The following is a 27,793-nucleotide window of genomic DNA, read 5'->3' as shown; positions in this document are numbered from 1 at the left end:
CTGATGCTGATAAAAATGGGACTTTTCATTGTCTTCTCTTCATTTTTCTGCAAAGAACATATACTGCTTTTGTAATAAGAAAAAAAGGTAACCTTAAAAAAAGAAAACATGACTGGTTAAAAATAGTTTCCCAGTGGGGAAGAAGCAGGCCCGGCCTGGTGGTGGCATGGAGCCCTGTGCTGAGACCCAGGTAAGACAAGGGCAGAGGACAGGTAGTTATACCCAGGGCGTTGCCCGGCCTCTTCCCACTGCACACAGGCTCTCAGGACACACTAGCCAGAATTTCCCAGGAGAGGAGCTTAACTCCAACCCTATATTTTCCATGCAAGAAAGTAGAAAACGAGAGTGAAATTATCACAGGGACAACCCTGAGTTTGTGCTAATTTCTGAAAATATACATATAAATCTGTTCTTGATTCTTGCCAACAAAGTTCACACCTATTTGAGTCTCTGTGTTGTAAACTGGAAGCAGAGCCAAGTCTTGCAAGAGAGAACAGCAATAGAACGTCACCTTTGTGCAATGCTTTTTAATTTACAACTCTGCTTTCAATACCTGTATGGCCTGAATTGTGTCCCCTCAAATTCCTATGTTTTGAAACCCTTTTGCATATATGGCCTTTAAGGGAGTAATTAAGGTTGAATGAGGTCACAAAGGTAAGGCCCTGATCTGATGCGACTGGTGTCCTATGAGAGGAGGAGACCCCCAAGAGCTTGCTCTCTCTCTGCAGGTGCACAGAAAAAGGCCAGGTGAGGACACAGTGAGACAGTGGCCATCTACAAGCCAGGGAGAGACACCTCAGGAGAAACTGAATCTGCCTGCACTGTGATCTGGGACTCCCAACCTCCAGAACTGCAAGAAACAAATGTTAAGTTACCCAGTCTGTGGTCCTTTGTTATGGCAGCCTAAGCGGCCCAGCATCACCAAGCTAGGAAGCACAGGGCCAGAACCCGAACATGAATCTTCTGGTTCCCTTTTGGCTCATTATTTGTAAGGCTCAGATAGGTTTTAGGTAACATAATTATAGCTGGTAATTACAAAAACCATAAAAAACAGCCCATCTGCCAACTCCAAGTCTTGCCAAGCCTGCTCTTGCCTCCACAGGCAGACAAGACCAAGGGAGTGAAAACAAGCAGTGCTTCCAATGGGCCCAGACGTGAGCAGAGCGGCCTTTTACAAAGCAGTTTTTGAAAACTGCGAATGTCTTTTTCTGATTCCAAAAATAAGACAAATATACAGAAAAGTACCAAGAAAATGCCTTTGCTCTTTTGAACAATTACTCAATATGTTAACCAATCCTCCCCCACCCCCGCCTCCTACTTCTGACCTATTCATGTTGCTGTAGCTCATTGCATTAATCGATATGTAGGACTACTTTCTCTGCGTCCCGTTTTACTTCCTCATTAAGGGCTATTTAGATTTTGGTCTTCTCCTGAGGCCCATGTTGGTCCTTTCAAGACCCCAGGGCATAGAGCCAAAAGTGGAACCCAGCGCAGGCCCTGCCTGGGGGCCACCAGCACAAAGGTCCGGCCCGGGCATGGGGTGCTGGTCTCCATGCTGCCCAGACCTGTAGCCTCGGTGCTGTGGCATCACGGCTCAACTTCCCTTCTGGGGGTACCACCCCACACAGACTTCTCTCCAGGGCAAGAAGCGATCTGAATGCCACCCTGAGGGCCAAGTGTGTCTAACAGTTCTTTCTCACGAAGTTAGGAAGCAGACATCCTGGTTTGTGCACAGGGCTCCCTTCAAGTCTGGCAGGCAGAGTCAACAACCTGACAGCCCTAGGCCATCCGCCTCACTGGCTGTCAGTCCTAGGAGACAGGGCAAGGCACACTTTCTGTGTCCTTCATTCTCTTTTTCCATTGCACAACAGAATTACCTGAGGAGCTTTCCTATTTACACCTGGAGGCTCTGATTCAGGAGACCCATCTCTGAAAGGGAGATGCCTGCTACCACCTCAGAGTTGGGCACTCCTTGGACAGTGCCCCTCAAGGCCAAGAATAAACTGTCCAAACCTTGCGAGCAGGGCTAATTACTAGCAACAAACCTGGCTCCTTCGTTGGGTGGCGCCAATAAAACAAGACGGCATAGAAAATCTAACAAAAGGAGACTAAATATGGAGCAGTTGCTTACCGTAATGTAGTTGACAGTATATTATTAATAACTTTGGATAATAGTTTGACCCAATTTTTGCTGTTTGATGCTAATAGCTTTCAAGATCTTCCCCTTCCTGACCTGCCCCACATCTGGGCCAGCAGACAAGAGAGCCTGAGGGCTCCTTTCTTTGGTGTTAGCTAGGGACCTTCACCCCATTACAACACCCCAAACAAAACAAAAAACAAAACAAAACCTGAGGCCAGTTGCTCTACCCAGAAAGCCTCACTAAATTAGTAATAAACTTTTTCAAACCCTCTTGGTGGGTTGAACTGTGTTTCCCCATAACATATGTTCAGGTCCTAACTCCCTACTATGAATGGGACCTTATTTGGAATAAGGTCTTTGCAGATCTAATTAGTTAAATTAAGATCATGTCATACAGGGGTAGGGTGAGCCCCTAATGCAATGAATGGTATTCTTATAAGAGGAAAATTTGGATACACAGGGAGAAAAATATGTGACGATGGAAGTGGAGATTGGAATGATGCATCTACAATCCAAGGAACACCGAGGATTGCTGGCAGCCACCAAAGGGTAGGAGAGAGGCTTGGGATAGACTCTCCCTCAGAGCCTCCAAAAGGAACCAACTCTGCTGACACCTTAGTTTCAGACACCTGGCATCCAGAACTGTGAAAAAAAGATTTCTGTTTTCTTTAAGCCTCCCAGTTTGTGGTACTTTGTTATAGCATCCCTACCAAATGAAGACAATGTATGTGTGGCTCTTGACAGCTGTATTAGTTTCTGCCTCTCTTGACATGGGTTCTCCCCTGTATGTGTCCACATATCACTCTTTTTGAAAATATTTTTATTTATTTATTTTTTTGGCTGCATTGGGTCTTCGTTGTGGCACGCGGGATCTTCGTTGCGGCACGCGGGATCTTTTTGTTGTGGCGTGCAGGCTCTTTGTTGCAGCGCATGAGCTTCTCTCTAGTTGTGGCGCATGGGCTTCAGAGCGTGTGGGCTCTGTAGTTTGCGGCACACGGGCTCTCTAGTTGAGGCACATGGGCTCAGTAGTTGTGGCACGCGGGCTTAGCTGCCCCGCGGGATGTGGGATCTTAGTTCCCCGACCAGGGATCGAGCCCACGTCCCCTGAATTGGAAGGCAGATTCTTTACCACTGGACCACCAGGGAAGTCCCATGTCTGTGTCTCTTCTCTGCCTCTTTTAAGGGCACCAGTCACTAGATTTGGGCCCACCCTAACCCAGTGCAAGTGCAACCTTATATTGAGTAATCACATCTGCAAAGAACCTATTTCCAAAAAAGATCACATTGACAAGTACTAGGGGTTAGGACTTCAACATATGGTTTGGAGGGAACACAATTCATCCACAATATCGAAGCCAAAACTAGGGGCCATCCCACCTCTGCAAGGTGACCACGTGCTCTGAAAAGTTTAAAACTCACTGTGCAGCAGTGGGGACTGGCTGAGAAAACATACATGAAAGGTTTCCATCAAACAGCACATGAGGACAAGTAGATGCCAGTTATTATAACACAGGTAATAGACAAGCACCGTGAAGCCTGGCATTTAGTCCCTGAAACGTGCTGGCACATGCAGGAAGCGTGGCAGAGGGACCCGCTGCAGTCCTGCTTTTATGCACCTAGAATTTCCTGAAGGCAGGAGAGGCAGCACACTGGGAAAGGACACACCCCTCATATGTCAGGCAAAGGTGTCCTGCCTACTGCTGTTACCCCTCCAGCAGGATCCTGGGGCAATAATCATTGCCACACCCCAACCTAAGAGTGTTGCAAGGAGAGAATCAGTGTAATGAGCAACAGGTCTTTGTCCCAGGTTCGTGCCATGTAGATTCACCATACAAGAGGAAACAGCTCTAAAATGCTGCCCCAGTCCTCCAGGAGTTTATACTAGGGTTAGGCTGGAGAGATACTATGAACACTCATTATATGAACTCTACAAAATACAGGTATGTTAATCTTTAAAACAAAGCTGGCCACCCCTGTCCTGCACACCTAATCAGGTTGCTATAGGGACCCAGAGATATTTACACATGTGAAGCAAGTTTATATAAAGCAGTGTTCTCTTGGATTTATCCGCACATTTATTTCCCGCTAGGAACTTTTCTAGGAGTTTGGGATATATTGGCGAAGGACATAAATGTCTCTGCTCTTAGCTTACATTCAGTGAGGCGGGGGGGAAACTGACAAGAAACAATTTTTGAAAGTTTTAAATAGAAGATACACTGGGAGGTGTTAAGTGCTCTGGAAGAAAGAAAGAAAGTGTAGACTAGGATCAGGGTACCGGGCATGTGGTGAATGGGGGCACAGACTGCTGTAATTAGGTCAGGGTGGGCCTCCCGGAGAAGGGGACATGCAAGGGCAGGCTTGGTAGGAGAGGAGGGCATAAGCCACACGGCCCCCTGGGGAGAGCGTTCCAGGTGCCATGCAGGCCCGAAGGGGCTCAGGGATCGGGGCGGGCGGGGGGGGGGGGGGGGCCGGTGCAGCTGTTATGGAGTGAGCGGGACGCAGGCGGTAGAAGAGGCCGGGTAAGACCGAACTTTCTGGCTTTTATTCTGGAGAATGGGCTGCATGCAAGTCGACATGTCTGTTTGATGTTGAGAACAGATTAGAGATGACAAAGATCAGACCTGGGTGGCAGCACCAGAGGCGACAACACAGGGCTGGGTTCTGAAAGTCTCTGTGAAGGACTGGACAGAGTGTGTGAGAAAGACAGTCCAGGAAACCTCCAAATGCTCAGGTTCAGTAGAGCTGCCTCTGTCTCGAACAGGAAGTCTGTGGATGCGCATGATGGGACCCCGAGCAAGCTAGTGCTCGTGTTGTGGCCCAAGACCCGTGGACGACCTCCGTGGAGATGCCGAGCGGCACAGGGGCCGCAAAGGGCTGGGGCCGCTTAGGGAAGGCAGCGCTCCACAATGTATCCAAAAGACCACTGTTGGCTCCCTTCCTTCAGACACACAGTCTGCCCACAACAAAGGCAGAAGCACCTTGCTATATTTATCCATGATAACAGAAAGAAATGGTGATGTGGAAAAACTAAGAGATCAACTGGAAAACTGCTGTGAGCAATGAGAGAATTCAGTAAGCTGGGGACATACAAAACATTTTTTTTAAAAACCCCATTGCCTAGAGCAGAAACTAACACACCATTGTAAAGCAATTGTACCCCAATAAAGATGTTAAAAAAAAAAAAAACCCAATTGCCTTCTTATATACAAACAAGTTTAGCGATGTGAAAGGAAGACTCCCATTTAGAGTAACAACAAGAAAAACTTTAAGAATACACATATAAATGTGCAACATCTATATGAAAAGAATTTCTAAATACTAAAGAATATAAAAGACTTGGACAAATGAAAAGCCATATCCTTTGGGGAAAGAAAGTTTCACTATAATTTTAAAGTCGATTCTCCCTAAATTAACCAATAAGTGAATTTAGGTTTGAAAACAGAGGAGCTGATTCTATTCAGAAATATTTGTGCAATAATAATCAGGAAAATTCTGAAAAAGAACAGGAATGAAGGCGGACAAAACCTGCGAGACAGTAAAACATAGTACAAGCCACAAGTAAGTAAGTTAAGGCTGTAGCGCTGGTTCATGAATAGACAGAGTTCAGTAAAAGAAGAGCCCAGAAACAGGCCCAAATACAGGTGGGAATTTTGTCCCTGATCCAGGCAGCTCTAAGCATCTGGTGATTATTCAATTACAACAACATGGAAAAAATAAAGGTAAATCCCTACTACTCCTTTCACCAAAATGAAAACGACCTGGATCTAAGAGGTAAATTAGAAAATGAAACCAAAAATGCACTGAAAGAGATATTAAAGACTTAAAACAAAGATCTCAGAGCAGGGAAGGCTTCATACAGTCAAAAGGTAAATAACAAAGGAAAAGCATTTGTAACACAAACAATGAAAGTCAGTTTTCTCAATGTACAAAGATCTACAAGTCCATGAGAAGGAACCAAGAATCTAAACAGAAACAAAGTAACAAAAGACATCTCCAAAAGGCATTCTGGGTTTAAAACAGAACAAGGAGGAGGACACCAATCCACACTGTGCCCTGCCTCCCGGGAGGATGCTTCTCTAAGGAGGATGCCAGTTTCTCGGACAGGAACAGGGGGCAAGGTGCCTGAGATTTCATTTATGTTCCTCTTATACCTTTTGAACTTTTTACCATATGCATATATTACTTGTTTTTAAAAGTAAGGCAACTAACAATTTTATAAAAAGTTACAATGCGGAGAATCTGGGACAGAACCACCACTTCTGAACTACATGCAGGTGGTCTCGCCCAGAATATATAGCCTCCCGGAGAGAATTCTTCTTTAAAAGAAAGAGCGCGTCTAAGTTATTCCACATTCAGCCATATTTCGTAAAAGCATAACTGAAAGTACAACCACTCTGCTAATACAGACAAACCAAGTGAACACATTCTTGCTTCAGTTTCATCCCGAGCGTGCCGGAGAGACAGTGCAAGTGCTTTGAGATCAGAACAAAGTACTGAGTCCAACATTTTTGTTGTGCCTCAGTAACCAAATTTAAACCGACTATTCATAATGGGGTCATTTTGCATCAAGTTCTAACTTAAACTGCTTGGGTGGGCCTCAATTTCCTCACCCATACAATACGGATAATAACAGTACTTACTATAGCGTTGTCGCGAAGATTCAATAACATATTATAAGCAAAAGCGCTTAGAACAGGGCCTAACAATACACTCTCTGGAAGCAGGCGGGATCTAAATTTAAAAGAACATTCCCTTGGGCTGGAAAGCCCCTGCCAGGGGCTCCTGGCTGTGGATAAGAAGAGGCTCTCCTTGAGCTGGGGGCCAGGTTCGCCACACGGCACTCCATCTGATGACGCAGTGGCACATCTGCCACCTACAAGGAGGTAAGTGGGCTTTGGTGAGCTGCTCTGCAGAGCCAGGGATGGTTCAGCTACAACACCCCTCCCAGTTCTCTCGTTTTCTCCAGTGGGGACACACTGGGGTGGTTGCTGGCTCACTGGGCAACCCCAGATCTACTGGGGAAGAGCAGAGCCTGCATCCCGCTGGCAAAGCCATGTGTGTTCTCTGGAAGCCACAGCAGCTCCTGAGCAGAGGCCAAGGGCTCCCGGCTGGACCTCACCCAGGAGCAGTTACATACCTTGCCCGACTTGCTCAGTGTCTCCTCCCCACTGTGTGATCTGTGGGCCTCTTCCTCCCTACCCCTGGCCTGGCTGGAGGACCCATCCTCCACCCACTGTGAAAAGCTTGGAGCTCTCGTGGCCCATTTGGACCAGGCTAGGCTTCAGCGGGAAAGCTGAGCCCTTCCCAGAAGGGGAAGCCCAGGATCCTTTCCTTCCCCACACAATGTTGGTGTTGGGAGAGAATCTTCCTGGACAGGGAAGACGAAAGGTTGAAGTTAAGTCCGGGGTACTTTTAAATGTCCAGTGGATGTTAATGGGAGTGCTTTCAGTTCCAGGGGAGATGAATCCTGAGGGAGTGGCCAGGAAGGCAGCTGAGGTGCTTGGTGGGGCTCCTTGCCTCCCATACTTTGACTCCAGGACAGGTCTCATTACATCACTCCTGGCCCAGTGCAGAGACTACTTAAGTGCCACAGTGACCACATTTTCTGAAACAAAAACCTGAAGGTAAGAGTTTACTTAAGGATGTGGATGGTTAGAATTCGATGTTCACAACCGGATCAAAGAAGTGAGGACTGACTATTTCTGAAGGAATATAGGAGTCAGGGAGGAAGTTTCTATCTTTGAACATGGGGTGAATAAAGATGCCATTAGCTTCCTATTTCTCGACTCAATAATTCTACCAGACAGGCAAAACTTTTAAAGTCTGATGTCATCACATGTTGGGAGGTGGAGAGAGCCCTTAAAATATGGTGGTGGAAGGGGAAGGTGGTACAGTCATTAATAAGCATACTTTGGTAGTATGAGCTAAAAGAATGGGCTGGCCCTCTGACCACAGTTCTTTGTATCTACTTCAGAAAACCACTTGTGCGTGTCCAGAGGGAGACACCAAGTGTGCAGCATTATCTTACAAAGAAAACTGAAAACATTCTTAACTAAGTAACATAACCATGACCCAGAATATTATATAAATGCCAAGTTTTAGGTAGATCTGTTCGTTGTTCTCACATGAAAAGCATTTCAAAGCATATTGCTGGGTGAATAAAGCAGGCTGCAGAACAGTATGAGTCCATTTACGTAAAAAAGGCGCAAATAAGTGTTTAAGGTGGCAAATTTTACGTTATGTGTAAAATAATCAATTTAAAAATCTGGGGGAAAAACAGGGCAAAGAACAAACATAACATGTAAATGCAATAGAAAATGTCTGTCGGGACACCTGCCTAACTAAGATAGGCAGGGAGGTTGGCGGGTAGCCGGGGGGGGGGGACTCTAGTTGTATCTGTAAGGATGTCTCTCTGATAAAAATAATGGCCTAATTTAAAAGACCCCAAAATGTTTCAAGTGGTGGTCTACAGAAAGTCAGACTACACTTGATTTTTATTCTCTGTTTTATACTTTTTTTGTTTTTCAAATTATCTACCATTAACAATCTGAAAAAAATATATATTTTGCACAGTTAACTAGGTTTGCTATCCCTCTAGGTGGGTATGGGTGGATGACTGTAAATTTGTTATGGCTAGGAGGCCCTTCGAGGCAGGCTACAGATGGTGAAGACTATAGACCTTGGTCCCCGGAAGATGCACACGGACCCCAATGCTGCATACGGCTTCAGGGAATGCAGGACCCTGGAAGCCCACCCAATCGTGTACCCCAGGTTAAGAACCTCTGATTTGGACATTTAAAGCTGCAGAAGTGGATGCGATCATGCAGAGAACGTGTGCTAGGTAGGAATTAGCAGAGATGGGCTACGGAACCCAAGGAAACTCCAAGAATGAAGAAGCAGGCAGAGTAAAGAAGAGATGGGGGCCATAAGGAGTGGAGGCCCACAGAAGAGGGTAGACGGTAGCAGGCTGAGAGCAGTAGCAGGCTGATGAGCTCCATCTCCCCTGTCCCCTCCGCCTCTTCCATACTGCTGTCACATGGATTCCCCAAGAGCCTGATGACAAATATCCTTCAGTGAACAGTGGGCAGTAAGCCCACAAAAGGAGGCCAGGTCCTGTAATCTGGCCCTGCCTCCATCTCTGGCCTTGTCTCTCCTTAATTCCAAACACACTGGGCTGTGAGTCATCTCAAATATATCTTTTCCTTTGATGCCTTCATTCTTGTCCTTTTCTTTTCCATAAGGCCTAGCACATTGGTAAGCTCCTCAAAAACTGTCAGAATTTCTTCTTTCCTTCCCAACTCTCTTACGGAAATTGTCACTTAGAAAAGAACACCAGATTTGGAGGCTCCTCCGTGAACAGCCCAGCACAAATCACGGCTCCCCTCCCATCCCTGCCCTGAATCTCTGGACTTGTTCCTGCAGCACCTAGTCTTCTAGGCTGAATGTCTGCTGACTTGGAGAGGCCAAAGAAGCTTAGGAAACCAAGTCTCCCTGGCTAGACTCTGGTCTACCAGCAAAGCCTGCGGACATATGGAGACGAAGACTGTCCCCAAATTTGTATATACCATAATAAGTACATAGCTCGTTCCATGAAACGACATAAAGTATACTAAAAACGCTGTGACCTCAGCTTTGCAATGGGTACCCCTCAGAAATAAGTACCAACTGCAGACTCATGAGATCCCTCAAAAATAGTCGGGACTGCAAATATCAAATCTGCACTTACAAGACCTTCCACAGAGACACAGTTTAGGGACTACTGGCCCACAGAAGGGCACACCAGCTGAGCATTAAGTCCGCCTCTGACTTAATGTAGTGGGCTGGGATGCCCAATGCACCATCATTTTTTAAAGGCTTCACGGCAGCCCCACACAGGCTCAGCCACCCACTACTGCCTCCGATGTGCCCTGCCTCACCCTTTCCTGACACGAGGGCCAGGAACCCAGTGGGACCTTGAACCTCTGGGTGACAGCCTGGCCTTCTGAGGGATGAGCTGTTTATTCTAATTACAAGCTCAAAGTACTGGGTACTTCTGACTGCTCCTCCCTAAACCTAGAAAGACAGCAGGTAGATGGGAAATGCCCATGACTTGGCTGGAGTCAAAACCCAGCTTGCTCCATCAAGGCCCACTGCACTGAGCCAGTTCACTCCAGTGAACTTCCCTTACCTGTAAGGGGCCTGATATCCATCTTCTCTGCCTCTCAGCCCACCATTCCCCCGACCCCACCCCGTGCACCAGTAAAAGCCCTCTGTGATGTGCAAGGATGTGCAGCGAATTGCTACCATAACCACTAGGTCTGAGACACACTGAATGGTGGACAGCAGTCAAATGAAGCCTGTTACCAACTAAAGCAATGACCTTGAGACTAATTTTCCTCCTCTGTGAAACGTAGCTGTTGCATTAACTCTTGTCATTCCCAGCTTTCACGACTAAATTACCAAAACAAAAAGTAATCATAATGAATTGCTGAGGTTTTATTTTGCAAAAAAAATTTTTTTTTTAAATTACAAACTCAGTGGGTCACCATCATTTCCTAAAAGAAAGAACATTTTCACACCAAGACAGTGGAATGGAGGTGATGTCAGAACAGGGGCAGCCACTGTACCCGGCCCCGCGGCCCAGCCCAAGCTGGAGGCCCGGACCAGGCCGAGGCAGGGTCTGCCCCGGCCCCTGCTCCGGACGTTCGGGGACATCCAGGCTGCATCCCGACGGCGGTGAGAACCCAGCATCAACTCCAACGCGAGCAAGCGGAGAAAACAGATGCGGAAGGCAGGGCGGCAGACGCCGGGCGAGCACCAGACGCCGCGGCTCCAGGCCGGGGGCGCCGCTGGGAGGTGGGGGGCTGCCGCTCCCGCACGCCCTCCCGCTCCGCCCGCCCCCCACCGCCGGCCTCCGCGCCCCGGGCCCCGGAGCCCGCCCCCGGAGCCGAGATCCTCAGCCCGCGCCCCCAGCCAGCCCCTGCCCGGGCCGCCTCCGCCCGAGGTCGGTGGGAGAGGGCCGCGGGGCCTGGCGGGCGGGCGAGCGGGCGGGGGTCCGGGGCCGCAGGCCGGGGAAGGCCGCCAGCGGCGGCCCGCAGCCCCCACCCCGCACCCCCCCCCCCCACCCCGGCGCGGCCGCGAGCGCCGCACTCACCCGGGCGACGCCATGAGCGCGGCGAGGTCTCGGCGCTGCCGCCGCCTCCGCTTCCTCCGAGCTGAGCGACTCCGCCGGGGAGGGGCCTCGCACCGGCCGCCGGCCGCCCGCCCGGGCAGCTCCAGGCGGCGGGGGCGCGGGGAGGGCCTCGGGTCAGCAGGAGACGGGTGTGAGTGGGCCCGGAGCCGGAGGAGAGTGAGGCCGGGTATCGGCTCCGAGCGTGCGGGGTGGTGGAGACTCGGGGAGGGGGCCCGGGGTCGGCCTGGAGCGGCCCGGGGGCGGCGGGGGCGCGGGTGGCACGGGGCTGGCACCGGGGACGCGGGCGGTCCGCGACCCGCAGCCCGGACCCGCCCACCTGCCCAGGTGCCCAGGTGCCCGCAGGCCGGGACTCGCCGGGAGGCGCCTTCGGTGCCGCACCAGCCGAGAAACTGCCCCGGGGCCACGAAGCAGCTGCAGGACCCAGGTGAAGTCACCACCTCCCTGCGGTATGAGTTTGATTTCCTTAAGAAAAGCCTTTTCTTTAGCTATGGAGGACGAGGCGTTATTATTAGTAAGCAAAACGATAACTTTGCTATATCTTACTTGGTGTGCTGCCTTGCCCGCGTTGCTGGCCTCTCAGAGCCGGTTACACATTGTAAAAGGTGTGTCACATCACACTGTGAAGCCCTAAGGACTGTGGAGGCACTTTTTATTATCCTTTACATTATATTATTTACCAATAATAATGAGTCTGTAATTCCTGCGGTGGGTTTCACAGCATCAGCGATGGGTACTTGAGCCTCAGTTCCTGTCTCGGCAAAATGAGTTTTCAGAGATAAGTGAGCTCTTGTAAGTAAAAACACTTAAAAAGCTCTGGATAATGAAAACCACTGTTGATCACATTTCTGTGTTATATTAAATATTATTAATAATCATTATTAATTTTACTACTAATAAGAACAAGAGACAGCAAAGCTGTGGCTGAAAGCCTTGGCTCTGGAGCCAGACTACCTGGGTTGCAATCTGAACTCTTACCAATTACCAGCTCTGGAAGCTCAGGCAAGATAGAAGCTTCCCAGGGCTGTAGTTTCCTCAGTTGAAAAATGAGGATAATAGGTCCCTTCCTCTCTCTGAGGACTGAATGAGTTAATATTTGTAGAGTGATTAATACATTGCCTGGTAAATGGCCTCTTAACCTCCTGGGAATCCATCACATCCTTCTTTCCTTCAGTAAAATGGAATCTCAGAATTGCTGCCTTGAGTTCAGAAGATAATGCTCTGTAAATGTGAGCTGATAAAGCCACGGGGGTTTGTGAGACCCAAAGTAGGTATAAATCTAAGAGGACCAGGGTTAAGGAAGAGTTTGGGGAGTGGGCAACTGCTAAAAGCCCTGATTCAAGGCAGTAATGACTGCCATTGGAGTGGGGGAGGTCAGATACTTTTTAAAAATAAGCTGTTGGTTTTAAGACATGTTTTGAAATAATGAATAGTGTTAATTCAATGAAATTATTCTTCAATATGAGTTTTACTAGGTATGTAGCATTTCACTGCATGGTGGACCATCATATGTTTTAACCAACCCCTATTATTAGACAAAATTTTGCTGCCAGTGTTTCATTATTATAAAGAATGTGGACAGTAAATATTCTTATAGCCAAAACTCCCCATATACATCCATGAGTATTTCCTTAAGCTGAGTTCCCAGGAGTCAGATGATACTAGTATTTTAAGTCTTTTCAGATACATATATAATCTCTGTATGTGTTTGTGTACTTATACACACAAACACACATATACTAATATACATATATACATATACTTACATATATACATACATGTATACGTATACACACACGTATATATACACACACATAGAGACTGCTGTCCCAGCACGGTCACCAACACTGATGATAGTGCCAGTTTGCCAAAAGTCTCAATAAATTTCACAGTTTCTTTATCACTGCAAATTTGATAGGTTAAAAAACAGTATTTTGGCAAAATGGCAGGCTAGGAAGTTCCAAGCTCACCTTTTCCCACGGAAACATGAAGAAAACAACCAGAAGCTGTCTGAACTAATTTTGTAGCGTCTCTAAAAAAGTTAAAGGTTTACAGCAACCAAGCAAACATTCAAGCAAGAAAAAGCCATCCTAAAAGTGACAGCAAAGTTTTGTGGCATTTTCACTTGCCATCGCCCCACTCCGTCCCCAGTGTGGCAGTGGTCTTGTTCTTGAGAAGGTAGCATCCTGTTTCCCAGTCCCCACATTCCTGTCACCTTGAACTGGAGGGAGCAGAGCAGACCTTATTTGTATACTACCTGACCTGTAAGAAATGGTAAAGGTAGTCCTTCAGTTTGAAAGGAAAGGATGCTAGACAGTAACTCAAAGCAGTATGAAGATGGAAAGATCTGACAAAGAAATACATGGGCAATATAAAAGGCAGTATTACTTTAATTTTGGTAGCAACTCCACTTTTTTATTTCCAACAGGACCTAAAGGACAAATGCATTAAAATACTTATAAGTTATAAATCTATACTATTGGACACACAACGTATAAAGGTATAATTTGTGACATTAATAACATGAAGGGGAAACAGAAATGTATAGGAGTAGTAGAGTAAAACATGTCATTACAAAAAAAAAATCAGCTGAACACAAAAGAAGGCAGTAATAGAGACAAATACTGTAAGACTTTTTTATTAAGTAGCAAAGTGACAGTAGTAAGTTCTTCCTTAAGTGTAGTTACTTTAAATGTAAATAGATTAAACTGTCTGATCAAAAGGCAGAGATAGGCAGAATGGATTAGAAAAATGATCCAAATATATACAGTCTATAAGAGACTCACTTTAGCTCTAAAGACAGAAGATTGAAAGTGAAAGGATGGAAACATATTCCCTGTAAATATTAACCAAAAGAAAGCTGGGTAGGCTATACTAATTCAGACAAAATAGACTTCAGTTTAAAAACTTACAAGAGATAAAGAAAGACATTATATATTAAACAAAAGTTAATCCAACAAGACAATTATAAACATGTATGTATCAAAAAGAGCCCCAAATATAATGAAGCAAACATTCACAGAATTGAAGGGAAAAATCATTCCACAAAAATAGTTGAATACTTCAATAATCATTTTCAATAGTAGATAGGAGAACCAGACAAAAGATCAATAAGAAAATAGAGAACCTAAACAATACTACAAGTCAATTGTACCTAACAGATGTCAACTGAAAAAAATGCACATCCTAAAAGCTGACAATTGTGTTTTATTAGGACTTTCTGAGGACTTAAGCCCAGAAGACAGCCTCTCAGATAGCTCTGAGGGGCTGCTCTGAAAGGGTAAGGGAGGAACCAGGATACATAGAAGTTTTGCAACAAAAACCAGGTAGTTGGAACATCAAAAGATTACTGTTAATTAAAGAAAATCCAGACATCTCAAGTTAATGAATTTAGCACTTTTCTATGTATGGCAAGATGCAAAACTACGGACTCATTGAAATCATTCCTTTGACATTCACCTTAACTATCTAAGGCCAGTATCTTGTTTTTAACGATCCTGAATTTCCTCAGGGTACACAGTCTGGGACGGCTGCAGGGGCTGATGGCTTGGTGGCTGCAACATACTTTGTTTACTGTTATGGCAGTCCACACAGACATATACAGAACACTCCACTCAATAACAGTAGAGTACACATTCTTCTCAAGTGCACATGGTACATTGTTTGGAATAGACCATACGTTAGGCCACAAAACAAGTCTTAGTAAATTTTAAGAGACTTAAATCATCTTTAAAGATCTTTAAAGATACTACAAAGTTACTTTTCTGATCACAGTGGAATGAAACTAGATACCAAAAAAGAAGGAAAACCAGAAAATTCACAAATATGTGGAAATTAACACACTCTTAAAAATCCAATGGATTAAATAATAAATCATAAGGGAAATTACAAAATACCTTGCTAAAAATAAAAACAATATATCAAAGCTTATGTGATGCAGCAAAGTCAAGGCTAAGAGAGAATTTTATACCTGTAAACATCTATGTTAAAGATGAAGAAAGATCTCAAATTAATAACCTAATTCTACGTCTTAAGGAACAACAGCAACAACAACAAAATGAAGGCAAACCAAACTCAAAGCTAGCAAAATGAAGGAAACATTAAAGTTTAGAGCAGAGAAAAAATAGACTAGAGGATAAACAATAGAGAAAAATCAATGAAGTAAAAAGTTGATTCTTTGAAAAGATCAGCAAAATTAACAAATCTTTCGCTCAACTCACTAAGAAAAAAGGAGGGAAGACTCAAATTACTAAAATCAGAAATAAATGTGAGGACATTACTACTGATTTTGCAGAAACAAAAATAATTTTAAAAGAACATTATAACAGGTGTACACCAACCAACTGGATAACCTAAATGAAAAAAAATAATTTCCTGGAAACACACTATCAACTATAAGTCGATAATGAAGAAAGAAAAAATCTGAATGAATCTATAACAAGTAATGACTTGGAGTTGGTAGTCAAGGAACCTCCCAACAAAGAAAACTGTGGACCAGGTGGCTTCACTGGTGTATTTCACCAAATATTTAAAGAAGAACTAAGTCAAATACTTCTCTAACTCTTCCAAAATGTTAAAGAGCACCTCTGATTTTTATGAGGTCAATATTACCCTGATACCAAAGCCTGACAAAGAAACTATAAGAAAACTACAGATCAATATCCCTTATGAATATTGGTACAAAAATCCTCAACAAAATACTAGCAAACAGAACACAGAAACATAGAAAAGGATTATACATCATAACCAAGTGAATTTATTCCTGGAATGCAAGGATACTTCAACACATGAAAATCTATCAATGTAATATATCACATTAATATGATGAGGGAAAAACACCACATGATCATCTCAATTCATGCAGAAAAAAAAATTTGACAAAATTCGACAATCTTTCACAACATAATACACTAAAACTGGGAATAGAAGGAAACTTCTTCAGTATGGTAAAGGTCATATATTAAAAACCCAAAACAATGATGAAAGCCTAAAAGTTTTTCCCTAAAATCAGAAACAAACAAACAACAACCACCAAAAACAAGAATGCTCTCTTTTGCCACTTCTGTTCATCATAGTGCTATAAGTCCTAGAAAGAACAATTAAGCAATAAGAAGGGGAAAAAAAGGCATCCAAATCAGAAAGGAAGAAGTAAAATTATCTCTGTTTGCAGATGACATGATCTTCTATGTAGAACATCCTAAAGACTCCACCCAAAACTGTTAGAACCAATATATGAATTCAGTAAATTTGCAGGATACGAAAGCCAACATAAAAATCAGTTGCATTTCAATACACAAATAAAAACCTATCCAAAAAGGAAAGTAAAAAAAAAAATCTCATTTATGATAGCATCAAAAAGAATAAAATACTTAGGAATAAGCTTAATCAAGGAGGTGAAAGACTTGCACACTAAAAACTATAAAACATTGATGAAAGAAATTAAAGAAGACACAAATAAATGGAAGGACATCCCATGTTCATGGATTGAAAGAATATTGTTAAAATATTCATACTACCCAAAGTGATCTGTAGTTTCAATGCAATCCCTATCAAAATCCCAATGGCATTCTTTACAGAAATAGAAAAATACTCCTAGAATTCACTTGGAACCATAAAAGACCCTGTATGTCCAAAGCAATTTTACACAAGAAGAACAAAGCGGGAGGCATTACACTTCCTGATTTGAAAATATATTACAAAGCTATGGTACTGGCAATAAAACAATGGAACATAGTAGAGAGCTCAGAAATAAGTCCACACATCTACAGGCAACTGATCTTCGAGAAATGTATCAAGAATACTGGGAATTCCCTGGCAGTCCAGTGGTTAGGACTCTGTGCTCTCACTGCTGAGGGTCAAGGTTCAATCCCTGGTTGGGGAACTAAGATCCCACAAGCCAGGTGGTGCAGCCAAAAACTAAGTAATACAAAATTGGGAAAGGATAGTTTCTTCAATAAACAGTGATGGGAAAACTGGATATACACATGCAAAAGAATGAAGTTAGATCATTGTCTCACACCATATAGAAAAATCAACTCAAAATGCATTGAAGACATAAACATGAAACCTTTATACATAAAACTCTTAGAAGAAAACATGAGAAAAGCAAAATATTGGACTTTGCGATGATTTATTGGATATGACACCAAGAGCTCAGGCAACAAAAGCAAAAATAGACAAACAGAATTATATCAAACTAAAAAGCTACTGCACAGCAAAAGAAATAAATAACAAAATGTAAAGGGAAACTATGGAATGGAAGAAATATTTGCAAAAGACATATCTGATAAGAGGTTAATACCCAAAATATAGAAGGAACCATTAAAAATTGGGCAAAGAACCTGAATAGACGTTTCCCAGAAGAAGACAAACAAATGTCTTCTGTTATACAAACAGGCATATGAGAAGGTGTTCATCAGGGAAATGCAAATAAATTAAAAAATGAGATATCACTTCACACCTGTTAGAATGGCTATTACCAAAAAAAATTAAAAATAAAAGATAACAAGGATGGTGAGGATGTTGGTGAGGATATTGAGAAATGGGATGCCTTGTATACTGTGGCTGGGTATGTAAATTTTTGTAGCCACTATGGAAAACCTATGGAGGTTCTTCAAAAAGCTAAACATAGAAATACCTTATGATCCAGTAATCCCACTTCTGGGTATATATCCAAAAGTATTGAAGTCAGAGTCTCAAAGAGATATCTGAACTCCCATATTCATTACAACATTATTCACAATAATCAGGATATGGACACAGCCTAAATGACTGTCAATAGATGAATGGGCAAAGAAAATGTGGTATATAAATACAGAATATTAGCCTTTAAAAAGCAGCAAATCCTGCCATTTGGAACAACTTGGATGTAACTGGAGGATGTTATGCTAAGTGAAATAACCAGACACAGAAAGACAAATCCTGGGACTTCCCTGGTGGTCCAATGGTTAAGAACCCACCTTCCAACACAGGGGAAGCAGGTTTGATCCCTGGTCAGGGAACTAAGATCCCACATGCCGCGGGGGCAACTAGGCCCACACACTGCAACTACTGAGCCCGTGTACTCTGGACCCTGTGTGCCACAGCTACTGAGCCCACACTCTCTAAAGCCCGCACACCACAACTAGAGAGAAGCCCATGTGCCAAAATGAAAGATCCAGCATGCTGCAACAAAGATCCCACGTGCCGCAACTAAGACACGACGCAGCCAAAAAAATAAAAATAAAAAGACAAATATTATGTTATCCTACTTTTATGAGGAATTTAAAATAATCAAATTCAGAACCAGAGCATAGAATATTGGTTACCAGGGGCTGATAAGAGGGAAAAATAAAGAGGTGTTGGTTGGTGAAAAGGCACAAAGTTTCAGTTACACAAAATGAGTAGGTTCTGGAGATCTGCTACACAACTTAAGACCTAAGTAAACAATAATATATGGTATACTTAATCTGCAAAGAAAGTAGATCTTACGTTAAGTGCTGTTACCACAAAAGAAAAAGAAATGTATTATAGGGCTTCCCTGGTGGCGCAGTGGTTGAGAGTCCGCCTGCTGATGCAGGGGACACGGGTTCATGCCCCAGTCCCGGAAGATCCCACATGCCACGGAGTGGCTGGGCCCGTGAGCCACGGCCACTGAGCCTGCGCGTCCAGAGCCTGTGCTCCACAACGGGAGAGGCCACAGCAGTGAGAGGCCCGCGTACCGCAAAAAAAAAAAAGTATGATAAATATATAAGTAAACAAATAAATAAATAATAAAATTAATAAATGAATGGAGTGAGAGGAAACTTTAGGAGGTGATGCATAAGTTTATGGCCTTGATTGTGGTGATGATTTCACAGGTGTATACTTATCTCCAAGCTGATCAAGTTGTATACATCAGACATATACGGCATTTTTAAGACAATCATACTCAATCAAGAGGTTAAGAAAAGGTCAGCTGCATTTCCATACACTAACAATGAGTAATAACTAAAAAGAAATTGAGAAACCAATTCTGTTTATATTAGCATCAAAAAGAAAAAATATTTAGAAACAAATTTATCCAAAAAGGCAAAACATGTGAACACTGAAAACAACAAAACAATATTGAAAAACATTAAAGAAAAAATAAATGGAAAGACATCCCATTTTCATATTGGAAATCTTAATATTGAGATGTCAGTACTAACAAAGCAATCTACAGATTCAATGAAATCCCTATGAAAATTCCAAGCATTTTCTACAGTAATAGAATAATCCATCCTAAACTTCATAAGGAATCTCAAGGAACACTGAATAATCAAAACCGTTTTAAAATAAAGTACAAAATTGGAACTCACACATCCTGATTTGAAAACTAACTACAAATCTACAATGATCAAAACAGTGTAGTACTGGCATATAGGACAATGGAATAGGATAAAGAGTCCAGAAAATCTCAAATATATTGTCATATATATAATTGAAATATATTTGATTTACAGTATTGTGTTAGTTTCAGGTGTACAGCAAAGTGATTCGTTTATATATATATAATCATTTATATATATATTATATATAATATATTTTTTCTGATTATTTTCCATTATAGGTAACTACAAGATATTGAATATAGTACCCTGTGGTATACAGTAAATCTTTGTTGCTTATCTATTCTATGTAGAGTAGTTTGTATCTGTTAATCCCATACTCCTAATTTATCACTCCCCCCTTCCCCTTTGGTAAATATCAGTTTGTTTTCCTATGTCTGTGAGTCTCTTTCTGTTTTGTATATAGGTTCATTTGTATTATTTTTTATATTCCACATGTAAGTGATAGCATACAATATTTGTCTTTTTCTGTCTGACTTACTTCACTAAGTATAATATTCTCTAGGTCCACCCATTTTGCTACAAATGGCAATATTTCATTATTCTTTATAGCTGAGTAATATTCCATTATATATATATATATCACATTTTCTTAAGCCAATTGTCTGTTGATGGGCACTTGGGTTGTTTCCATGTCTTGGCATGGGGTGCATGTATCTTTTTGAATTATAGTTTTTGTCTTTTCTGGGTATCTACCCAGGAGTGGGGCTGCTATATGATAGCTCTATATTTAGTTTTTTAAGGAACCTCCACTGTTCTTCATAGTGGCTGTACCAATTTACATTCCCACCAACAGTGTAGGAGGGTTCCCTTTTCTCCACATGCTCTCCAACAGTTGATATTTGTAGACTTTTTGATGATTGCCATTTTGACCTGAGTGAGGCGATAACCCATTGTGATTTCGATTTACATTTCTCTAATAATTAGCGATTGTGAGCATCTTTTCATGTTGCCCATCTGTATGTCTTCTTTGGAAAAATGTCTATTTAGGTCTTCTGCCATTTTTTTCATTGGGCTGTTTGGGTTTTTTTGTTTTATATTTAGTTGTATGAGCTGTCTGTATATTTTGCATATTAACTCCTTGTTGGTTGCAACATTTGCAAATATTTCTCCCGTTCTGTAGGTTGTCTTTTCATTTAGTTGATGTGCGAAAGCTTTTAAGTTTGATGTAGTCCAGTTCGTTTACTTTTGCTTTTATTTTTTTGCCTTGGGAGACTGATCTAAGAAAATATTGCTACAATTTATTTATGTTCGAGAATTTTATGCCTGTATTCTCTTCTAGAAATTTTATGGTATCATGTCTTGTACTTAGGTCTTTAAGCCATTTTGAGTTTATTTTTGTATATGCTGTGAGGGAGTGTTCTAATTTCATTGATTTACATGTAGCTGTCCAGCTTTCCCAACACCACTTGTTGAAGAGACTGTCTTTTCTCCGTTGTATATTCTTGCCTCTTTTGTCACAGATTAATTGACCATAGGTGTGTGGGTTTATCTCTGGGCTCTCTATTCTGCTCCATTGATCCATATATCCCTTATTGTACCAATATCACACTGCTTTGATTACTAGAGCTGTGTAGTATAGTCTGAAGTCCAGAGGACTATGCCTCCGGCTTTATTCTCTTTCCTCAGGATTGCTTTGGCAACTCTGCGTCTTTTGTTGTTCCAAATAAATTGTAGGATTATTTGTTCTATTTCTGTGAAAAATATCATGGGTATTTTGATAGGGCTCACATTAAATCTGTAGATTGCTTTGGATAGTATGGCCATTTTAACAATATTAGTTCTCCCCATCCAAGAGCACGGGATATCTTTCCATTTCTTCGAATGGTCTTCATTTCCTTTATCAATGTTTTAGACTCTTCGGTGTATAGTTACTTCACTGCCTTGGTTAAGGCAGTGAAGTAACTTCCTCAGAGAGGCCTTGCCACCCCCTGCCCACTGTGGACCCGCTGGTACATGTGAGGTGATGCTCTGTCCTTTCTGACGGCGCTCACCACCTTGGCAATGACTGGATCTCCACTTCTGCCTCCCCGACCAGGTGGTGAGACCCCCGAGGGCCGGGCTGGCTGTCTTGTTGACAATTGTGTCCCCAAAGGCAGTGAAGTAATGAGTAATAAGTATTTTATTTTTTTGGACATGATTTTAAGTGGGATTTTTTTTTTTTGGCTGTCTCTTTCTGACATTTCATTGTTAGTGTAAAGAAATGTAACAGATTTCTGCATATTAATCTTGCATCCTTCTACCTTGCTGAATTCATTTATTCTAATAATAGTTGTGTGGACACTTTAGGGTTCTCTATATGGAGTATCATGTACTCTGCAAATAGTGACAGTTTTACCTCTTCCCTTCCAAATTGTACTCATTTTATTTCTTTTTCTTGTCTGATTTCTGTGGCCAGGACTTCCAGTAGAAGTTGAATAGAAGTGGTGAGAGTGGGCATCCTTGTGTTTTTCCTGAATTTAGCATAAAGGCTTTCAGTTTTTCACTCTTGAGTATTATGTTGGCTGTGGGTTTGTCATAAATGGATTTTATTATGTTGAATTATGTTCCCTCTATACCCACTTTGGTGAGTTCTTAATCACGAATAGATGCTGAATTTTGTCAAATGTTTTTCTGCATCTATTGAGATGATCATATATTTTTTGTCTTTCCTTTTGTTAACGTGATGTATCACATTGATTGATTTGTGTATGTTGAACCATCCTTGTGAACCTGGGATGAAACCCACTTGGTTGTAGTGTATGATCATTTTGTTTTGTTGGCTTCAGTTTGCTAATATTTTGTTGAGAATTTCTGCCTCTATAATCATCAAGATATTGACCTATAATTTTCTTTTTCTTTTCTTTTCCTTTTTTATTTTGTTTTTGTTTTTTTAGTGTCTTTGTCTGGTTTTGGTAACAGGGTGATGGTGGCTTCATAGAATAAATTTGGGAGTGTTCCCTCCTCTTCAATTTTCTGGAATAGTTGGAGCAGGACAGGTGTAAATTCTTTGTATGTTTGGTAGAATTACCCAGAGAATTTGTCCAGTCCTGGAATTTTGTTTGTAGGGAGTTATTATTATTATTATTATTACAGAATCTATTTCACTTCTAGTGATTGGCCTGTTCAAATTACCTGATTTTTCTTGACTCAGTTTTGGCAGGCTATATATTTCTAGAACCTTGTCCATTTCTTCTAGGTTGTCCAATTTGTTGGCATATAACAATAGTATTCTCTTATGTTTATTTTGTATTTCTGAGGTATATGTTGTGATTTCTCCTCTTTCATTTCTTATTTTGTTTATTTGGGTCCTCTGTCTTTTCTTCTTGGTGAACCTAGCTAGAGGTTTGTTGACTCTACCTTTTGAAAGAAAACCAGCTCCTGGTTTCATTGATCATTTTTATTGTTTTTAATATATATATTATTTATTTCCCCACTTATCATTATTATTTCCTTCCTTCTGCTGACTTTGGGTGTTGTTTATTCTTCTTTTTCTAATTCTTTTAGGTGGTAGGTTAGGTTTTGTGTTTGAGATTTTTCTTGTTTCTTGAGGAAGGCCTATATCACTATGAACTTCCCTCTCAGAACTGCTTTTCTGCATCCCATAGATTGTGTAATGTTGTATTTTCATTGTCATTTGTCTTGAGGTATTTTCTGATTTCTCTTTGATTTCATTGTTGACCTGTTGGATTTTTTAGTAGTATGTTGTTTAGTTTCCTTACGTTTGTTATTTCCCCATATTACTTTTTGCAGTTGATTTCTAGTTTCATATCATTATGGTCAGAAAACATGCTTGTTGTAATTTCTATCCTCCTGAATTTGTGAGGCTTGTTTTGTGACCTCGTATGTGGTCCATCCTAGAGAATTTTTCTTGTGTGCTTGTAAAGAGTATGTATTTGGATGTAGTGTCCTGTGGATATCAGTTAAAGCCAACTGGTCTATTGTGTCATTTAGGACCTCCATTGCATCATTGATTTAATTTCTGGAAGACCTGTCCATTGGTGTCAGTAGATTGTTAAAGTCTCCTACTATCATTGTATTATTGTCCATTTGTCCCTTTATGTCTGTTATTATTGTTTTAGTATTTAGGTGCTCCTCTATTGGGTGCATATGTTAATGAGTGTAACATACTATTCTTCCCTTTATCATTATATAATGTCCTTCTTTGTCTTTCCTTATGGACTTTGTTTTAAAGTCTATTTTGTCTGATATGAGTATTTCTATCCCCAGTTACCTGTCATTTCCATTTGCATGAAATACATTTTCTCATCCCCTTACTTTCACTCTGTGTGTGTCTTTCGCTGTGAAGTGAGTTTCTTGTAGGCAGCATATTGTAGGGTCTTTTTTTTTCAGTCTGCCACTCTGTGTCTTTTGATCAGAGCATTTAGTCCATCACCATTTAAAGTAATTATTTATTGGTATATACTTATTGCCATTTTAAACTTTGTTTTCCAGTCATCTTTGTAGTTATTTTTGTTCATTTCTTCTTTTTGTTTTTCCTTTTGTGGTTTGTTGATTTTCTTTTGTAGTATACTTGAGTTTCTTTCCTTTTGTTTTTTGTGAATGTATTGTCCGTTTTTGATTTGTGGTTACCATGGAGTTCAAGTATGTTGACCCATACTATATATATTTGCTTTAAACTGATAGCTGTTCAACTTCGAACACATTCTAAAAGATGTACCTTTTTATATACCCCTTTGCCACATTTTGTGATTTTTATGTCCTATTTTACAACTTCATGTTTATTCTTTTGCTGTTAATTGTAGTTATCATCACTTCTACAGATTTTTTGTTTTTTAAGCAATCCTCAATCCTTTCATATGTTTGCCTTACCTATTGTGATTTCCCATTTCCTCTATTCTTGTTTCTTTTCTTTCTTTTTTTAATATATTTATTTATTTATTTATTTTTGGCTGTGTTGGGCCTTCATTGCTGCGCGCAGGCTTTCTATTGTTGCGGTGCATGGGTTTCTCATTGTGGTGGCCTCTCGTTGCAGAGCATGGGCTCTAAGCGTGCAGGCTTCATTCGTTGTGGCACACAGGCTCAGTAGTTGTGGCTCACGGGCTCTAGAGTGCAGGCTCAGTAGTTGTAGCACATGGGCTTAGTTGCTCCGTGGCATGTGGGATCTTCCGGTACAGGGCTCGAACCCATGTCGCCTGCCTTGGCAGGAGGATTCTTAACCATTGTGCCACCAGGGAAGCCCCTTGTTTCTTTTCTATTTGGAGAAAACCCTTAAATATTTCTTTAGGCTAGGTTTAATCTTGCTGAATTCTTTTAGTTTTTGCTTGTCTGAGGAATTCTTTATCTATCCTTCTATTCTAAATGATAATCTTGTTGGGTAGAGTATCCAAAGTTGTAGGGTTTTCCCTTCCAGGAATTTGAATTTATCGTCCGACTCCCTTCTGGCCTGCAAAGTTCCTGCAGCAAAATCAGCTGATAGTGTTATAGGCGTTCCCTTGTGACCGACTCTTTGTTTTTCTCTTGCTGCCTGTAGAATCCTCTTTTTATCTTTAAATTTTGCCATTTTAATTCTGATATGTCTTGGTGTGGGTCTGTTTGGGTTCACCTTGTTTGGGATATTCTGTGCTTCCTGTCTCTGGATATCTGTGTTCTTTTTAACACTTGGGAAGTTTTCAGCCATAATTTCATCAAATACATTTTTGAGTCCCTTCTTTCTCTTCTCCTTCTGGAACCCGTATTATGTGTCAGTTGACATGTGTTGTATTATCCCATAGATCTCATATATTGCTTTTTTTTTCTTTTGTCTTTCTGTCTGCTGTTCTAGCTGGGTGATTTCCATTATTCTATCATCCAGATCACTTATTCGTTCTTCTGTGTCATTTAGTATGTTATTCATTGCTTCTAGATTGGTATTTATCTCAGCAACTGAATTATCTAATTTTGGTTGGTTCATCTTTATAGTTTCTTGTTACAATGATATGCATTTCTAATGATAATCTTTCTTAATACCTCCTTTTTAATTGGGTTCTAGTAAACTGAGGTCTATTTCATTATTTGTTCTTTCAGGGGATTTCTCTTCTTTTTTTTTTTTTTTTTTTTTGTGGTACGCAAGCCTCTCACTGTTGTGGCCTCTCCCGTTGCGAAGCACAGGCTCCGGACGTGCAGGCTCAGCGGCCATGGCTCACGGGCCCAGCCGCTCCGCGGCACGTGGGATCCTCCCAGACCGGGGCACGAACCCGCATCCCCTGCATCGGCAGGCGGACTCTCAACTACTGCGCCACCAGGGAAGCCCCTCTTGTTCTTTTAATTGGGAATAATTCCTCTGCCTTTTTATTTTACTTAACTTTATGAATTTAGGAGAAACAGTTGTCTACTGTAATCTTGAAGGGGAACTTTTATGTGGGAGCATCCCTGTGTAGACTGTGTGTGTCCAATATTTTTGGTGCAAGGGCTGGTTTTGGTATGGATACCAGCCACGTCTTTCCTCCGAGTGTGCTGGCTGTTATCCCCTTGATAGGGGGTGTGGTTGGTGTTTCAGTGTCTAGAGCCTGTGCTGGATGTGAGGTGGTTCTTTCTCTTTGTTCATGGCTGTCACTGCCCTGCTGGGGGCAGGGTCCATTTCCCAGTTGGAATAGAAGCCTTGAGGGTTGGGTTTCATCAGGCTCTGTTACCCTCAAGTGTGTCACCTGCCCCAAAGTTTGTAATTGCTGAAGTAAGTGAGGCCTGTGTGGTCACAGCTAACCTATGGGTCACCCACGCAGGTGTCCATGGTTCCACTCAGAAGCATCCCAAGGTTCCGTCCCTTTCTCTGTTAAGTTCATCCCACATTTAGTGAAGGGCTGTGGTGTGGAGTAGGCTGGGACTGGGGGTTGGGGCATTGTGGCTGCAGGAACTGAGGTGGCTGTGCTTCATCTGAGATCTGGGCTGCCTCTGTGGAAGACTTCTCCAAGGACCCGTCTGCCCCAGATCTAGTGCTAATCTGTGGTGTGGAGTGGGTGGGGTTGGAGCACTCATGCTACGACATAAACCACTGTGCACTCCTGCCCAGGGCCAGTCTGCCTGAGAGTCAGTGCTTAGCGTTTGTGCATTCTTATGGCATCCCCCAGTGTGTGCGCTGACACGTCTGCCCAGCCAGGCTTGGTGCCCCAGTGCGTGTGCTGCCAATGGTCTATGTGGTTCCACCCAGATCACACCCCAGGTGCCCTGGTCTGTCTCTGCATAGCTAGACTGATCTTTGCCCTGATCTTGTGCCAGGCTGTGGTGTGGAGTGAGCAGGAGTGGGGTATTCATCCTTTTGGACTGGGAAGTGTGGCAAGATAGCAGCAGCCAGTATAAGGCTCTCTCCACCCTGATTCTTATCAAGCCAACATACAGGCACTGCTCACAAGTAGAGTCTAGGCTTCCTCAGCCCTTCTATCTGTCTCAGCGGATTTCCCAGCAGACAAGGGGGCTTGTCTCCTCCCTGCAGGACCCCAGAACTGGGATGCCCATATTTTTAGTCAACCTGCTCCCCAGGGTGAGAATTCACCTATGTGGACTTCTGTTCCTTACAGATCCCTGCCAGGGGTGCAGCTTCTGACCCAATGCCTTTTTTCCCCATCCTGCACAGTTACATGGACATCTTTCTTCCAGCTTTGGCTGTATAGGAGGAGTTCTTTTGCCAGTTTCCAGTTAGTTTTCCATGATTATTGTTCCACGGGTAGATGTACTTTTGATGTGTTTGTTGGGGGAGGTGAGCTCCATGTCCCCCTGCTCTTCCATCTTGGTCCCCCTTGGCCCAATATATTTTTGACTTAAGCACTAAGGCCATTTAATGTGGAAAGGATGGTCTTTTCAAAAATGGTGCTGAGAAAACTGAATATCCACTTACTGAAGACTAAAGTTGGACTCATACCCCACATCATATACAGAATTGCTCAAATGAATCTAAGACCTAAACATACAAGTTAAAACAATAAAACTCTTGGAAGAAACATAGGGGAGAAGCTTCAGGGCATTGGATTTAGCTATAATATTTTGGATATGGCACTGCAAGCACAGGCAACAAAAGAAAAAATAGATAAATTGAGCTTCATCAAAATTTAAAATTTTTGTGCATCAAAGGACACTTTGAAAAGAGAGTGAAATGGCAACCTACAGACTGGGAGAAGATATTTGCAAATCACATACCTGATAAGGGATTAATATCCAAAATTC

The 27,793-nt window shown here is 42.3% G+C and overlaps 1 protein-coding gene across 3 annotated transcripts in view; it reads right to left on the bottom strand.

The window, feature by feature from the left end:
- Nucleotides 1–27,793, bottom strand: part of LOC114901241 (up-regulator of cell proliferation) — a 91,835-nt gene that overhangs the window by 21,596 nt on the left and 42,446 nt on the right. Inside the window, exon 1 of one of the 3 annotated variants that reach the window (XM_029232888.1) lies at nt 11,274–11,318. The exons of the other annotated variants lie outside the window; for them this stretch is intronic. Coding sequence (XP_029088721.1) covers nt 11,274–11,287 — 14 coding nt within the window. The 5' untranslated portion in view covers nt 11,288–11,318. Of the gene's footprint in view, nt 1–11,273; nt 11,319–27,793 lie in introns of those variants that run through there. 3 annotated transcript variants of the gene reach the window in all.

The sequence above is a fragment of the Monodon monoceros genome, unplaced genomic scaffold (genome assembly GCF_005190385.1).
Source record: "Monodon monoceros isolate NGI ecotype Baffin Bay Population unplaced genomic scaffold, NGI_Narwhal_1 Super_Scaffold_2, whole genome shotgun sequence".
Taxonomy (NCBI): domain Eukaryota; kingdom Metazoa; phylum Chordata; class Mammalia; order Artiodactyla; family Monodontidae; genus Monodon; species Monodon monoceros.
Note: the sequence above shows the minus strand (reverse complement) of the source record. Positions and strands in the feature narration are given on the sequence as shown.